The sequence below is a fragment of the Cotesia typhae genome, unplaced genomic scaffold (genome assembly GCF_013202065.1).
Source record: "Cotesia typhae breed Kobodo isofemale line unplaced genomic scaffold, CoteBio_Ctyphae contig_44, whole genome shotgun sequence".
Taxonomy (NCBI): domain Eukaryota; kingdom Metazoa; phylum Arthropoda; class Insecta; order Hymenoptera; family Braconidae; genus Cotesia; species Cotesia typhae.
In genome coordinates this window covers 4,031,963-4,050,480 of record NW_027423753.1, presented here as the reverse complement: position 1 = coordinate 4,050,480, position 18,518 = coordinate 4,031,963, and the positions used below count along the sequence as shown (strand labels likewise).

General features: G+C 26.9%; 1 protein-coding gene across 1 annotated transcript; it reads right to left on the bottom strand.

Annotated features, from left to right (window-relative positions):
- Nucleotides 1–2,941: 2,941 nt before the first annotated feature.
- Zyd (sodium/potassium/calcium exchanger zydeco) lies at nt 2,942–17,815 on the bottom strand. Its single transcript, XM_074244683.1, has 8 exons — nt 17,510–17,815; nt 14,440–14,613; nt 12,063–12,250; nt 10,962–11,199; nt 8,613–8,747; nt 6,711–6,926; nt 5,341–5,442; nt 2,942–5,272 (listed from the first exon to the last, which is right to left on the bottom strand). Exons 1-8 carry the CDS (start codon nt 17,532–17,534, stop codon nt 4,929–4,931), a joined length of 1,422 nt encoding a protein of 473 aa, XP_074100784.1. The 5' UTR covers nt 17,535–17,815; the 3' UTR covers nt 2,942–4,928.
- Nucleotides 17,816–18,518: the final 703 nt, after the last annotated feature.

Below are 18,518 nucleotides of genomic sequence, written 5' to 3'. Positions count from 1 at the left end.
GAACGAAATTCTTCCCTTTATAGCTGCGAATGGTATACGGAGAATGAAATGGATGCGGTCTAGGGGTTACGGAAGGATAGTATGACTATGTAGTTTATATATATAAAATACTGCAAGAGCAAAAGTGCGAGCTGAGGGTGAGTCGATGAGGGTTGCCGGCTCTGCTTGGCTCCAAGCTGTCTGCTTCTGCCTCATACGATGAGACGCTTTTCCTGCTATGTCTTCCCTATTCCTATCCCCTGTCTTGTCCTTGTGTTATATACATATACATATATATATATATATATATATATATATATATATATATATATATATATATATATATATATATATATATATATATATATATATATATATATATATGTATAAAGACAACCAACACTCATATCATACAGGACTCTTCAGTCAGTATGGCATTATACGATACTTCACTGAAGATAGAGTGAGACGAGGATAGCCTAGGTCTAGATGAATGAAGCCAACTAAAAAAGTGAGGGAGATAAAAGAGTCAATGGGATTCTGAGAGGAGTGTGATCTATTGTTCGAATATCCTACTCGAGATCATCGAGATCAGTGTTAAGGGCTCATATATGTTTTCGAGATTAAATGTGTTTTACGTCTTCTTTCTTTTATACTTCAGCCATCCACTACAGCTTTATTTGTTATCTCAAGATGGCATTTTTAAAAAAAAGTTTTTTGTAAATAATATAATGATTTCTTTCATTCTTGTAAAAAGTTTTTTTTTTTCCATGGCCGTGTAAGAAATTTTATACAGTCATTTATGACATTTAGTTATATCAGGAAATTTTATGTGTCTATATATTTCCTGGTATAATTTTATATGGTTCATTAGTTTTTCACATGGTATTTTCATTTTCAGGCCGTATTAGAAAATTTTTTACGAGAGTATGTACACGGAGAGCAAAAATTTCTTTAAAAGAAAAAAGTGGACTTGATGTACCAAAAAATTGATCTGTTAAAAATTTTCAACAAGGTAATTTCTTATTACACGGAAAAAAGAAAACTCGAAAAATTATATTTTATACAGTAATAAGTGTCCCGTCGTATTCAAATGTAAATATTACATTCTACAATGTAATTCTTATGAAATTTGTAATAATTACAATCTGAAACTGTAATTTTTCCAGTTTTCATCATGGAACGTCACGTTACATTATGTAATGTACGTTACGAATGCAATTTTTCTATTTTTCTTTTTTCCGTATACATTGCTCATTTTTTTTTTTTTTAATTTTTTTCTTTCAGTACAAAATATATTTCATATAAAAATGTTTATTTTTAAATATTCAAAAACAGTATGTACATTTAATTATTATGTAAAATTTTATATTTCAAGCTATAATGTAAGTTTTATATTTTAATATGTGTGTACTGGCCATACTTATCTGAAGTATAACTTTATACTTAGTATAACTTCGCGCTTTGACATTTAAATCTAATAAATAAATAAATAAATAAATAGAAATATTTTAACCACGAAAAAAATTCTCATTTCAAGATTTTTTTTGTAGAATTAAAAAAAAACCCAATTTTAAAGTATCGATGAAATTATTTAGCGTTCTGTCATGTTTGATAATTAACACTATACTCAATGTTAGCAATGAGAATAATTAATTAAGGTAATTAGGCGAAGGTATTTACTTACATGTCGAATATAATGATTGATGAAATTTATTTGTATCTTGAGGTTCAGACAGTGTTAAGTAGGTAGATTATATATTTCTATCTATGAAAATAAGCAGCCATCTACTGTAGCGCTTCCAGAACTAAACTTTCTGAGCTACCGCAACCGAAACTAGATAGAAACACCCGACTGGTGAGCGGATTACCTTTCAAACTTACATACTGATTAGTTGGAATTATACATATACGGATTGGAATATCATTGGGGTCGAATAATTTTTAGTAAACAAGTATATACAATAGTCTGATTTATACTTTAAGTTCAAGTAACAAACAATTCATGAATTTTACTCTGTCATATATGGGCTTGTTGATCCAAATGAGATCTTATATAATCGGTATCAGGCTTATTGATCCCTGGACAAAATATCCCCGACAAGTTATCCTTCGGATCCGTTATAATTTTTGAAAGTTAAAAAAAAAATTCAAGGGCACAGCATGGTTAAAAGCGTATGTGTTTGTCTAATATCGAATAAACACACACAAAAACCATGTTAAAAGGGCGCAACACGATTACAATATGGTTTTATTAATAAATTCTGTCTGTTTGGTATCAATTGTTGGGGATATTTTGTCCAGGGATCAATAATCATGGAACCATATAATCAATGATCATGAATAACCGCAAGTAAACATATATGAATCTTTGCATCATTCGAACGATCGTTATCATTAAAAACAATATTTTTCATCACATATGAACGTATATAATCTTAAATATTTTTATGTGAAACGGTAAACTGAAGAAGAAATCAGATTTTTTATTTTTCTCAGTACATGACATCATATGGATTGAAAAACAATGAAATCTAAATTTATAATACATAAAATAAAAAATTTCAGAAATGTTTCCAAAGAATCTAAAGCAAGATAATAAAAAAATTCAGATAACAGTCCAAAAAAGAAAATAATACAATTGCTGTAATAAATTGAAAGTTCGATAAATTTTCAAGTACACAATATTATTTTTCAGTTTTGTCATCCTCATCTTTCTCGAGTACAATTCTCTTCTATTTATTCCGTTTCTCTTTCTCTTCACGAGCGTCGCAAGTAAACATACTAGAGGATCTCGAGATTTAGATTACTGGCGCCACTTCCGAATTTCGTGCCAAGGTCGCTCACAAATCGATTTACACTTACAAAAAAACAACTGTACCACAAACAAATATTAATTATCAACAACTCGACACAAACAAGCAAATAAATGAATCAATACTAACAAAAAAATTTATACTTTTAATAATAATAATTTATTATGGAAATCCTTAATCTTAAATTACAAATTTATATTTATAATACTAGTTAATTATTGGTTTTAATTACTTTAATTTTTAAATTTTTTTGTAATCATTTTTTCCACACATTTCGAGCATTTTCCGGTTTAGGCTCAAGTAATTAGATCTCAAGTATACATTTGACTGGAAATTTTTAATTTATTATATTCAATAATATGTTCGTTGTTTTAACGCACAGGTGCCAAAATGATTTTTAATTAAACATAATCTGATTAGATATAATATAACATATAACAATAATAATAATTATAATATGTCTTAATATTAACGAGATAATGAAAAATCACGGACAATCAAATAATGAATTTTAATAACAGCAACAATAATAATATTTTATTATTATTGTTATTATTATCATTATTATTGCTCTTATTGTAAATATAATTATAAGGAAATAAGATGAAATAATTTTTTTGATATCAAAGGCTGCATTGAAAAAAAAAACATACGATTAAAAAACATATCTAAGTGATAAAATATTGCGTTACTGAAGCCATAGCGTGCATACAATTTTTTTGCCAACAAACTTGGAAATTTTAACAAATGTGAAAATCGATTGAAAAAATTCAAAATTGAATTTTCTTTCTGCAAGTTTGGTTTGAAAATTTTTTTAATTAAAAGGGCGCATTGGGTTTTTTTTTTTCACTTATAAATTAATTGTAAAAATGTACACTGAAAAACAAAATTCTTGACTGGAGTGTAAATTTTCTTGGCTCGAGAAAATATCAAAGAAGATTGAAAATTTGTTGAATGAAGTCAAAGTCTCTTGAGCCAAGAAAATTTATTCTTGCTCCAAAATAACTTTTGTTTTTCTTAAAATTTTTTTGGCGCAAGAAATTTGTTTTTTGTGTGTAGAAAACATGACAACTATAGCTTGATCAATTTTTAAAGATATTCCTGTAAATAAAAAAAAAAAAATAATAAAATAGAAATTAATTTGAGCTTTATTCTAATACTTGTAATTGTTTTTCAAATTTCATAATTTCAAAATTTTAATTCCCAGCAGTAAAAGAGAGTAAGGAAAATTTTTTGACGAGCATATTATTATTTTTAAAGGAATTTTTATAGTTTAATTTAGTATCATCAGAAAGGTCGAGACAAGAATAGGTGCATTTTCACGGTCTTATAAATTTTTCAGTGATGGTCAATTTTTTATGCCAAGTATTTGAAGGAGTTTTTAATAGTTTTTTGGTTTTATAAATTTGTTTGGTCACATTTGTCTATGAAATTATTTGTAATTGATCCTGTGATAGCACTATTATTTTTAAAATTTATTTAAAAAGTATCCAAACTATGTATGTGATAAGAAATATCAAAGAAGTAATGAGCCAAATTTTTCTCATTCATAGTACGTAAATTTCTACAGTCGCATGATGACTGCAGTTTGCTAGTCATAATAATAACAGCAACCATTGTCTGTAATTTATTTTACAGGCTATTTTATTTTTATTTTTACGAAGATGAAATAAAATTCATCAACTTAAGGTGCCTTTATTTTTTGTAATTTTTTTTTTTCCAATTTTGGCGCTAAAAAAATTTTTTTTTTAAATTACAAGGGCTTACAAAATGTAATTTTTTTTTATGATTTTTGAAATTGTTAAAATTTCTTCGTTGATTTGCAATAAATTATTCTATCTATTTTATGACTTTAGTAACGCAATTTAAAATATTACCATAAAATTAGTAATTGAATGCATGTTGATTAAAAATTTTTAAAATTAGAAAAAGTATATTTATTATATTTTAAAATGAAAGAATAATGTGTCGACTTACAATGATTGTAAAATTTAGTAATTTTAATGTGATAATTATTTTAATGAATTTTACAAGCATTATATTGTATCAATATCAATATATTTATATTTATATTAATATATATAATATATATATAATAAAGTGTTTGTGTTGTGGTTTTTTTTTTTTTTTTTATCACTTAACTGTCCTCTGACAGGTGGGTAAATTTACCCTGAAGAATACGTTGAGCTCGATAAGCGAGGCAAGAATGAGAAATACTGCGTACATACAAAGACAAGCACGCCCGACTTTTAAATCAAGTTGAAATTTATTCGAAGCGAATGCTATGTAAAGTAGCAGCAATGTTGATAGAAGCGATATTGCGCTGTATTCAAGACCACCTGAATTTATACTTATGTAGTGACGTCCAGGCTGCGTCGGTGAAAAAGATGATTTTATTAACCAGGGCAGACCTAGACAAAGGAGTATGTCGAATGTGTTTGAGCCAATTGAGTTACTGATACCCATCGAGCCGTGACCTGTACATTTATCATTTTTTATTTATTTATTTGTTTCTTCATTTATTTTTCATTGAATATTAATTTACCTTGTTTAGCTACAATTACACTTGATACAGCTTCTGGTACACTTGTTCCGGCGGCCAAAAATGTTATACCCATTACAGAGTCTGGTATTTTCAGCGTGTCACCTAAAAATCGATTATCTATCTTATTACAAGAATAAGCAAAATTTTCTGGCCAGTGTATTTGTGTGATGAAATGGATTTTTATGGTTAAATTTGGTATCGTTGGAAAAGTCTTGACCTGGAGTTGTGCCTTTTCATAGTTTCATATCATTTTCACCAAAAATCAATTTATGATGATAAGTATTTAGGCTGTATTCGAAAATACTCTATCTCTAGATACATAATTACGAAATGACCTTGTATCTTGTGAACTATTGACATTTTTGAAGATATAAGCTCATCCCGATGTTTCACTCATCAAGATCTTTCATTTAAGTACCCACATCAATTTTTCATATATTTATATACTTTATATATATGTATATATGAAAAATATATAAAAATGCATGTGGGTACTCAAATGAAAGCTCTTGATGAGTGTAATATCGGAATGAGCTTATATCTTTAAAAACGTCAATAGTTAAAAAAGTACAGTGCAATTTAACAAAACTTATTATTTAATAAAGCAAAATTTTATTTATTTATTAGTGACTGCAAGTTTGCTAGTTTGTAAACTTGCAGTCACTAGTCTGCACACCAATCTCTATTTTTTTTCAAAACAATTTTTTTCTCTCAGTGTGTGACACGAAAATTTTATTACTAATTAACTCAAATATTTGCACAAGAACTTTTGCATGAGTATGTAAATACAGTCACAATTTTCGCTTATTTCACACATGTGTCAATATATTGCAACCTAAAATTATATTTTATATGCATAGAGAAGAATTTTGCTGACTCATAAATTAAAAGTAAACATTTTTTCCAATAAAAAATTTCAAGCGTTATGAAACTCAAATTAAAATGTTCTATTTACAATTAGAAAAAAGTTATAAAAAATTCGCTCTCTGAAATACTAGAGTTCTGTAAATATACTATGCGTTTTTATGTACATACGTACGCAATAAAATAACGTTCTTTAAATATTACATTAAAAAATTAATATTTTCTTTATCAATTGATGGACTGTTATTTGTGGACTGTTTTTATTAATCTTTTGTAATTACAATCCAATTATGAACATTAAACTCTCTTATCCCTGCGCACGTTATACAATTATTAACGGATTCGCGTAAATTCACAAAACAGCTTGTGTTAATTAAACGGATCTACTATTTTGAGTGCCTACATTGTTACTTATTTATAACTACAATTATAAATATGATTATTGTTGGATAATTATTTGTGTTAATATTTTTTAAGTGAGGAAAAAAAAATTCGAGGATACATACCGATAATTGTAATCATCCATGCTACAACATAACTAAGTGATCCAATCCACACAATACACATGAGAAACGTTACTGGGAACCATCTTTTAAATCTAGGTTTCTCACAATCTGGTATTGTACACATAAAAACCAAATGAATTGGCCAAGTAAGTACCCACGCTGTTTTACGTATCCATCCTCCTCTCGCTGGCCACACCAATAACTCATACTCGTATTCTATAACAGCCGAAAAAGAAAAGGAAAAAAAAAAACATTTTTTTTTATTTATTCAAAATTTAAAATTTTGTTATTTATTTTTTTTTTTTTAAACAACTATTCTTTCTAAAATTCTTGCGATTAAACTAATTCAAATTTAACACTGTAGACCATTTTTTAATTCCTAGATTAGAGATATTGCGACAATGATTTTACTATAAGTAAGACCAAAAAAAATTACCGAAAACTCTCATTTCACTCTAATGTATCGAAAGTAACTATTTTGATCTTAAAATAATTTTTTTTTTAATTTTCTTTCAATGAATTTAAAATAAAGATGATTTTTTGACATGACTAATCACTCAAAATTTGAAGAAATTATTAACAATCAAGTACAAAAATATTTGCTTCTATCCAGTAACACGGTAGTGCTTCACGCCAAGTAAAATTTCATGAACTTTAGTATTTTATAAAAAATTATATGAAATATTTATTTATAATACACTGAGAGAAAAAATTTTTTTTGAAAAAAAAATGGCATTGTAAAAATAAGAAATTAATTTTTTAAAAATTTTAAACAATTTTATTTCTTACACGGAAAGAACAAGATGGCACTGGATATCATCCCAGATTATACTCAGTGATATCTGTGGTGAAAATTTTTTTTAGATTGTAGCTAGTATAATCCAGATTATACTGGGTGATATCTGGATTATACTCATTGTAATCTGGATTATCTAGCTACTATCTGAAATTTTTTTCACTCAGTATAATCTGGAATGATATTCAGTGTCATCTTGCTCTTTCTGTGTAGCTGAAGAGATTAAAATATTTCTAAAGCCCAACTAAAGCTCTTGTAAAAATTCTGTAAAAAACAAATAAATCGTCTCACGCTAAAATATCTCAGGAAATGCCCAAACAAAGCTCCTGTTGAAAGCAGAACTCAAAATTTCAATTTTAAAAGGTCCTCCACGGAAATTGAATTTTAGTACACCCTAGTTTATGTACTTTAATCCATCCTGTAGTAAATGCTACTCCAAGTGTAGTTGCATTTACTCCATTTTTTTTTTCCGAGCACAGTAACTTTATTTTTGAAAAAACGTTTTCTAGATTTAGAAAAAAAAATTTTTTTGATGAAAATTTACAAATTATTTATCTAATATTTTTTTTCTCTCAGTGAAAGATCAAAATTTCAAGAATTTCATAAAAATTAAAATTTTATAGAACTCTATAAATTTTTGGAAGCTACAAAATTTCATGATATTTTATCTGATCATTTTAAAAATTAAATTTAATATTTATGGTTTTAATCAAATTACACAGATTAATTTGTAACATTAATAAAATTATATACGTCAGAATTTATTGACGAGGAAGCTTTCTCACGAATTTTCTCAGAAAAAAATTGAATTAAGCAGCAAAACTAGAATTACAGTTCAACATAAGCTGATTGAATTGAAATATAATTTTTTTTGCCTTCATGAAAGGGTGCTCAGCATACCGCAATCTCTTATGATTGGTGGGTCAAAATCGAAGAATAGAATCATCTACTTAAAACCGATAATTGTTACTTTAATTCAAGGATGATTGAATTTGAATATTACAATTCTTGGAAGCTTATAAAAGTACTTATTCACGTCTTCCGTCTTATGATTAAATAATTTTATTTCCAATAAAAAAATTTAACCCCGATGAATAAAAGCTTACCAGCCTCGTGATTTTCCTCTTGACTTTTCGTCCCTCCATTCTGCAGTTGCACGTCGATTGTCGCAATTTGCTCAACTCTATCGCCGGACGATTGCAATTTATCGGATCTTGATAAGTGAATTTCGCCGGCGTCTCCTGTGGCAAAAATAATTTTAAAAGGAAAGCAAAATGCAAGATTAATAATAATAATAATAATAACAATAATAATAAAAAAAAAAAAATAACGGAGATAATGAAGAAACATGGGCTAAATAATTTAAAAGTAGGAAAAAAAAGAAGAGTAAGTTAAAAATTAATTAATCAAAGTGCGGATAAAAATACTGGTAAAAATATGAAAAATATCTTGTGGGGGATGTTTAATATTTTTTATCGTTTTTCCATGCGCAACATGCACCCCTGCATTATTCAACGGTGTTATATACAATAGGAAAAGTCAGCAGAGTTCCAAAGGCCGATCGATACCTCTCGTGACCAGGTCACGGGAGATCAATTATCCAAAATCGTGGATAAACTTTTAACAATATTATATTTATTTTTTTATTTACAGATCCATCTGCTCAATGTGAGCTGCTATTTTAAGAACTTTTGTAATTATTGTTTTGTTATTTATTTGCGTTTGTACTATTTATAAGTTTACTTTGTTTAGCTTATAGGTCGATATTAATAATAAGCTATTGAACTTTTTTTTTCACGAATGAAAGCGATTTTCTATTTGAGTTTTGTTTAAGATTTACATTTTTTAGAATTAACTTATTCTGGTTAATTAATCAAGTAACTCATACAATTTTAAAAATATCGATTCCGAGAAAATTCAAGGATGCATATTTTTTATCTCAGAAGTAGAATGTAAATCAAAAATTTGAATGGTACGATTGATGTGCGGTAAACACAAAATAATTTGATTTAGAGTATTAGATAATTTCTTTAATAATTAAAGCGATAAAAATCGAACAATCTATATGATAATTAAGAATAATAAAAATTTAGCATGCTTTTAATTTTTTTTTCTTTTTGGCAAAAACTAGAAAAAAAAAAACTTTTTTTTTTTAATCTCTGACAGTTTTTATTTGCCAATAAATATCCATAGAGTGTGCAGGAGCTACTATCATACTAAATTTAAATATATTTGGATTTTTCGTATTGGATGAGAACTTACGATTGTTTGTAAATATTATAGTTAGTAAATGTTAAAAAAATAGAGAAAAAATTTTTATATGTATTTCGAGTGCGTTTGTTGAGCTTAAGGTAGTACGAGCGCTAGGCGGGGTGGGGATAGGTATCGACTCTAGCGCGGTAAAGGGAGAGCAGTAACCATATGATTTTTCTCAATATATAGATATACATTTAACATTGGCTAAAGGTGGCATTTCTTTTTTTTTAATTAATACACTTTAATTAGTCGGGCAAGTGTAAATTTTTTTGAATTAAATTTTTCACTGATACATTTACTTCCATCCATAAGTTTTTAAAAAATATTCACCCACAGTTTTACGAGAAAAATACAGAAACGTATCAATGTTTGAAGATTATTCCAAAAGACCAATTTTAAATTGCTCAATTTCAAAGTTAATTATTTATTTAAATAATCGAGCAATCTTCTTCAAATTTTCGGAATTTATTAAGACATATTTAAACTTCATATTTAACAAAAATTAAGCCTTTTATCAAAAGTTACCTTGGTGCTCGTATTATCTCAATAAACTTTATAACAATATCTACACTGAAAAAAAAATTAACTTGAATTAAGAGAAAAATTTTTGAACCAAAAAAATAATTTTGAAGAGTTTCATTGTCTTAGTTTAAGAATTTGTCTACTTAAATAAAAAAAAAATAAATGCTTCAAAATTATTTACTTGATTCAAGTACATTTTTTTTTCTGTGTATAATCATGCTTCCTTAAAAATTTATAAATATAGCCTATTTTTAGCATTTTACTATGAACCAGAATAATCTTTCAACGAATTGACATTTCCAAAAAAAAAAAAAAAATAGATTTTTAAAAATATGATTTACAGAGATAAATTAAAGAGAGTTAAAAAAAGTAATAATGAAAATCAATTAAAAATTGAATTCTTTTAAATTATTTTCATCAATTTATAATAATTGTCTACAACTTGATATTTTCAATTTTTTGTGATCAAATTAAGTATGAAAAATTTTAATTGATATAAAAATTCAAAAGATAATTTAGAAGAATCAATTTTTTGTTAATAAAATCTCTTGAATGAATCGACAGACTTTAATCTAGTAGTTGAATATATCAAGCTATATGAGTTTATTCATCATGTAAACTAGCTCATACGTTATCAAGTCAACTAATTAATAAATTAATTAATTAGATAAACTTACCTGGTCCAATATGGACATCTTCGGCAGACGACACGCTTGTCTTTGTCCGAAAACGTGTACAACGCTGGAATGATTTGTCCCAGTACATTACTGCAATGTATACGATGTACAGAAGAACAAGGCACAATGCCTCGTACCATTCCACTCTCTCATCGTGAATAATGCAGATTAAGATAGCAACTGTTACGCCGTAAGCTAAGCAATCTCTGCTTACAGGCCACCAATCCAGCGGAACCACCTAATTACAATTTTTATTTATTTTATTTTCTTTTATTTCTTAAAATTTAATCTTAATTTAATTCTTCTTTGGTTTTTAAATTAACAATATTTTATTTCAATAATATCAGTTGAGAAAATTATTTGTCAAATTTTAAAAATTATATTTATAGTAACAAATTAATATCATAAGTGTTAAAACGAGGGTTTTTCCATAAAATTTATGTGTAAATATTTTTCTACAAGTACAATAGAAAATAAATAGAAACAATTTTAATTCAAAAAGTGGCTTGATTTTTGTAAGGCGAGTGTAGAGCACAACCTCATCTGCTTCGCTTATAAGGCATGCAAAAGAAGAGCGATAAGTCGATAAAGTTCAACTGTATAATGTTAATTATCATGGCATGAATATTATTATTACTATACCATATATGCAGTTAACAAAGTAAAATATATAACTTTGAAATTTACAATTAGCCTGGCATTTTAAATGGCTTTGGAGTTAATGAAGTAATTATAGAGTGTAATGAAAGGGTTAAAGTTTAAGAGCATGTATTTAATAAAAATATTAAAGATTAATTTGAAAACTGTGGTGTTGTGAGTTAGAGCTTGAACTTGTACTTAAATCTCGCCACCGTGCCGGTAATATAACGATCCTTGAGTACCGTTCTTGTGACATAACAACTAAATAGTTGAGGCTCGTGTAAATACTCAGTAAAAGGTGTTGAGTATTCAAGAGCGAGTAACTAATGATAATACGATAAATTTTGTTGCTACTATTTAGAAAATTTATAAAAATAATTTTGTTTTATGATAAAACACTCGATTTCCTAAATAATGAAATGGTTTAAAAAAAAAAAAAAAACAAAAATAAAATACATTCACCATTCCGGCGCCGATCCCACAGCAAGCAGGAACTGCTAGGATATTAAAGACTGCTGATCCTACTATCGTTCCTACACCGATGTCACCTTCGGTAATAAAAGTCCCAATCGCGTTGACAAATAATTCTGGTGCGGATGTTGCAGCTGCCATAAATGTCGCACCAGCTACATCTTTTGACATTGATAATGCTAGTAAAATGAATTATTATTATTATATTTTTATTACTTGGTCGAATATGCAATAAATCTTATTGTAAAATAAAAATAAAATATAATTAGATAAAGATCCATTTTTTAGCTAAAAAAAATTATAAAACGAAAAAAAACACGAAAAATTTTTCCCTGTCAATTGTGTGGAATTTGTAAACGCAATAACTCGAAGAAACATCATTCAATTAAGTCAATTTTTTTTTTTAGATTTGTTTTGTCAATATGAAGGACCGTATTAAAAATCATTACTTAATTCTTTGTTTTTTGATTATAATTGATGATAAAAAAAAAAATTGATTACTTAAAATTTTTTCTCCTTTGATTATTTTGAAATTTTTTGAGATAATTTTATTTTTGAAATAAGAAATTATTAAAATATTTTTTTCGTGCAAGTGTTCAGAATTTTTGAAAAAAAAAAAAAAAAAAAAAAAAAAATTTTTTTACAAAAACTCATATAGTTAAACTACAATTTGTTCGTTTGAAAAAATAATTTACAAAATTTATGAATTAAAAAAAATTTTTGTGAATTTATAAATATATAATTTTGTAAAGTTTTAAAATTTCCACTTTCTTAATGAACGACTGAAATTTAAAAGAGTGAGTCAACTATTATCATTATTAATAATTAGAATTATTAGATAAACGGATAAAGGCCAGTGAGGTGTTGACACAAGCAATTAAATAAAATTGCACAATTTAGTAGGACGGAAACTTTAGATTTTGTTATTAATCTTCGACATGCTAACGTTTTCTTGAAACGATGCTTATTTTAAATTGTTTTATACATCAAAGGCTTCTCTGTCCTCGATATCCTTTGACATTCTTTCTAAAAAAAAAGTCTAGAAATTTTTTTTCTTTTTGCTGTTGAGAATTTTCTAGCTTTCATTATTATACTTTATACTTTGTTTTCTATTCACTTGCATTCGTATCTTCTAAAATTTCTAAGAGTTATTTTTCAATTCGTAACAGAAATTTAGCGATTAAAATTAACAAATTTTAAGACGTTTTTTTTTTAATTCTAAAAGTATTTATTTTTATATTTATTTAAAATTACGTGTGATTTATTCGTTTTTTGCAAAGATTTATGGTAGTTTTTTTGTTTTTTGTATTTTTAATTAATCAAGCTTGTGTACTTCATAATAACTTTGTATGCATGTGCACTAAAAAATATTATATGATTAAAAATATAATCCAAGTTAATTACAGTATTATTTTACCGTCGAAAACTTAATTGAATAAATAATTGAAATTTAAATAATCTCTGTTCTTGATTGCATTTATATTTATACATAATTTACGCATTTAAAAACAAAGCGCCGTTACAATCAATTTAAAAACCGCTAATTAATTAAAATTTTTTTAACATATTCTTTTTTCTCATTTTTTAATGATAATTTAATTCAACCCCGAATAAATACTGCTTGATTCAAAAGAAATATTTTTAATTCGAAAAAATGATTTTGAAGAAAAAATTAAAATCGAATTCTTTATCCAAAAATATCATTTTTTTTAACTGACTGCAATTCCTTTTTTTTGAAAGAATTTTTTATTTTTAGATGGAGAAAAAAATCTTTCATTCAAAACAGCAAAAAGTTTTTTGTTATCTAAACTCATTCTGAAAAATATTTAAGACTTATTTTGAATGATATAGAAATTAAATGTTTTATAAATAAATTTTTAATCAATGTTATAATGTATTTGAATTCAAAAAAAAGATATTGTTGTTTCGTAGAATTTTTAAAATTCTTGAAAGAAGAAATTTTTATCTTAATCCTCGAATTTTATTTTTTTTATTTAATTTATAAATTTTTTAAATTTTATTTAAAGTCTATATATTGAAGCATGAATTAGAATTTAAAAATAAGATTTTGTTTTATTAAAAAAATATTAAATACATTTTTTTCGTCTTTTCAATTAAAAAATATTAACGAGTGTATTTGTTAAAGTTAATAACGCCAATTAGAAAATTTAATAGTAAAATTTGGCTTTTTTTTTAATTTTTAAAATTTTTGAATTCATAAAATTCTCGACTAGCGATATTTTTTTTCAGTGTGTTTGATTTTTCGTAACTCTTTAATTTAATGTGTGAATTTTTAAAATTAAAATTTTTTCGAATTTGATGTAATGAATTATTTTATTGTAAGAACTAAAAAAGAAAATAATCTTACCATGACATATTTTTTCTACTGCAGGTACAAAGAATTTATCGCATACTACTGCTAAAGCGATGAACAAGTAAAGAGAGACGATGACGTGAACAACCACGGCCCCTTCTTGTCGTTGTTTCTCATCAAACAGGTCATGTGGAAAGTCCTCAATTGCCGGTGGTGTACAATTAACCCCTACAATTTTTGTATAAATGTAAATTTATTTTATTTATAAAACATCAAATTATTTTAACATTGTGTCATACATTTATATAAAATGAAATTTAATAAATTATAAACATTTCACACTTTCCCATTCGAACCCAACCTACCGTTTGATAAAAATCCAATACAAATAATATCATCGAATTTTACGCGTTAACAGTGTGTACGGATGATACTCAGGTCAATGAGGCCATTAATATTCAATAGATAAATGTATTACACCCTGTCAAATACTAAATTTCGACAGTATCGATATCAACATTTTTTTTTTTTTTGCCATAATTATTTTTTTGGTGGTGATGAAAAATATTGGCAATTCATTAACAATTAAAATTGATAATGATAATATATAAGTGATCAAGGTAATTCTTTGAGTTGGTATTAGTTAGCTTTTTTCTTTGGATTTGAAAATAATTACCAGCTTTATTAAAACGTAGCTTGTATTAAAAGTTTGGTAAACATACAAAATAGAGAGCTCCTTTGTTCCGTACATTAAGCCATGTTAATTAATTCATAAATTAAAGTTTTGCAGGGTTAAGATTTTCCTTTATTTTGCAGATTTAAGTCGTTGATTAATTTTAAAAAATATGCAAATTCTATTAGAATACTCAGTAATAATAAATTATTTTTTTAGTCAAATGATTTTTTATTCGATGAAAATTCCGATTTGGAAAATTTTTTAGAGTTCATTTGGAAATAGTCAGGAAAGCTTCCTGTGACCTTAAAACATCGAGATTTGATAAAAACTTAATTTTTGCGAAACGGGGTAAAACGAATAAATTCTCAAATTTTAAAAAATTTTCAATTTTTCTTAGTGGGAATTTAAAAATGTGGATTTCTTTGAGACATCCTTATATATCGACATTTGTGGCAAATATTCTTACTTATAATTCGTCTAAAAACACACAAATTTATCGGAACCTAAATTTCCCAACATCAGATTAGAGAAAAATTTTTTTTTGGGAAAAAAAATATTTTTAAAATTCTCGAATAAAAGTTAAAAATAATTTATACCGATTTTTTATAAATTTTGTGAGATTATTTTTAAATTATTAACAAAAAAAATTTTTTAATATATTTATTGATGTAACTAACACGTGTTAAAAAAATGAAAACATTTTTATCAACACAAATCTCATGTATCTACAGATAAAATTTTTAATTCATACAATTTTTCCTTGTCATAACCGCTACTATAAATTTCCAAAGATTTATCAAATATTTAACGACAATTACACCCGAAAAATATTGCATCAGGCACGATACCATACTCATAGTATCTTGCCCAAATAAAATAAACTAAAATAAAAAACACTCTTGTGCCTGTGAAAGATGATACATGAAATCGGGTCAATCATTAGACACAGTCGCGGGAGTTTACTAGTCAGATAATTATTATCACCGCTATTCAATTCTGTTCTCGCGGATGCTCCACTCCCAGAAACGGAAGCCGTGGAATTCCGTTTTACGTAATACTACACCAAACACATAGATCTTCAAATTATCAGGCATTCTGCAAATTGGTTAACATTCTTCTGCCTGTTTGAGCCTAAAAGCTCAAAGATAACCAAGTGATTCAATAAATACAAAAGTTTATCATTTTTTTCTCAAGCTTGATCATCTTTAATGTCATTTTTATTCTATTTAAAGTACGTTAAGGGAAGAGAGGACACTATTACATTCTTAATAGGTTGACGCATGGCCTGGAGGCGCAAAGCGTGCTAATAATTTTCGCGGTGACCCAGAAACTCCTTAAGCTCAAGAGACTAAAGGTAAAAAATAATTAACTTTAATGTTTTTTGTTCCATTTTTTTTTATGTTCGACCCTTTTCATACTAAAATTAATATTAACATTAATAATAATTACATCTTAATATCGATTTTGAATTAAGAAAAAAAATTCAGCTCTCAAAATTTAATTTTTATTATTTTTATTATTATGATTATTATTATTATTATTATTATTATTTTTATTTTTATTAGTAGAATTAAATACAAGATATTATTTATTATTTTTATAAAAATACTTAGAGACAGACAAGTTGTGAATGTGAAGGTGGTCAGTGCAAAGTTTATATACCTATGTGGCTGATGTGACTTCCTACCGATTAAGCAACCTAAAGAAGTTAAATTGCTCTCATTCAACTGACCAGAGTAGATGCCATTCATGCCTAATGTACGTCGTATAAACTGGGTATAACACGACTCAACAACTTGGTTAGACCGACCACGACGTGCTCATCCAAAGACCAATATGTTAAGAAGTTATTACAATAGTTTAAAAAAAATGGACCTAGAAAAAAATTACTGCCCTCAAAAATGATTAAAAAATCAAGCAAATAAAATAAAAAAAAAAAAAAAAAGTAAAAATAGATAAACTGTATAATTACTAAGGTCTCGTGTACTTTGCACTCATGCTATTTATTAATTACAATAATCTTATTAATTTTAATAACCCACTCAATTCATCACGTGCAAGCTTCTTCAATCATTTCCTTTGACACTATGCCGACTTTGTGCCCTCAATTAATTGTAATCCGTTTCTCTCATTAAAGATTAACTGACACGGTCACGAGTAAACTTTGTACATTAATTGAACAATAAAAAATTTATTTTTGAGTTTTTTTTTTCAAAATTTTTTTTTTTTTTTTTTTTTTTTTCAAAAATCATTTTTGCAAAGTTTGCATTTTTTTTAAAACTTATTTCCTTTTATCTGGAGAAAAAAGTTTATGTTTCAGGGGGTAAAAAAATTTCGCAAGCAGGTTAATTTATGATTTGTTCGATGAAGTGAAAAAAATTTTTGAAATGCCGGAAAAGAAAGGAGCGATAAAGGATAAAAAAAAATGAAATTTATAAAAACACGAACCTCCTCCTAGGTCAGACGTATCCATGTTGTCAATCTCGTTGTCACACACATACTACATTAACAACTACTCCGAAGTCCGACATCGTTTGTTAAATTGCATGCCCCTCCCTTTGAGTGGTTTACCAGTTGAGCGTTTCGATCGCTTGAAAAAATATTTTTTTTTACACTATTATCTCGCTTTTCGTCTCTCTAATATTGGCCTTAGGTTTGCTCTAGCTTTATTTTATTTAGCTGCAAGTGTCTTTCTTACTTTTTTGTCTCTGCCAATACGCGATCAAGTCCACGAGCCGAATTTAAATTATCGGATTGGCCTTTGGAAAGTATTTTTTTTTTTTTTTGTAAAGTCTCAAAAGTTAAGTTGGATTTAAAATTAATAGATAGTTTATTTTTTTGACGGTTGTTGAATTTGTCAGAGACAACTAAGCGACGAGTGTGGAGCGATTACTGAGAGACGATCAGTGAAGCTACCGAGTGCACTGCATTGACTTAGAGATGTACACTTTATCTATTGCACTCAGTCGAACCCATTTAACTTTGACCATTCCACTTTGACAATTTGCCTTATGATTTACTGCGTTATGTACTTATGTAAAGTGCATTTTACGGACACCGATGCTTTAGGAACATCTTTTAGATTTATTAATATTTGTTTTAGATCCTCCTAATACTCATAAATTCAGAGAAAGCTTCACGGAAAAAATTTATGTGTTTTATATGTAGGCAATTGTGTAAGAAAATTATCTTAATACAGCCGTAAAAAAATTTTCTGGTACGGCTTCATATGTCTTTATCAGAAAATGTTTTGCATCCATATATGCCCTGATATTCCAACATATAATTCATTGACCTACACGAAAAAGGAATTTTCTTTGAAATTTACTTTTAAATTAAGGAGAAAAATTACTGGACTGTAATCGTGGAACGCTAGGACGCTGCTTTACTACCATTATTTAGTAACAGCCAAACCTTGTAAAGTTTATACTTACCACACATAAAATAGAATTATTAT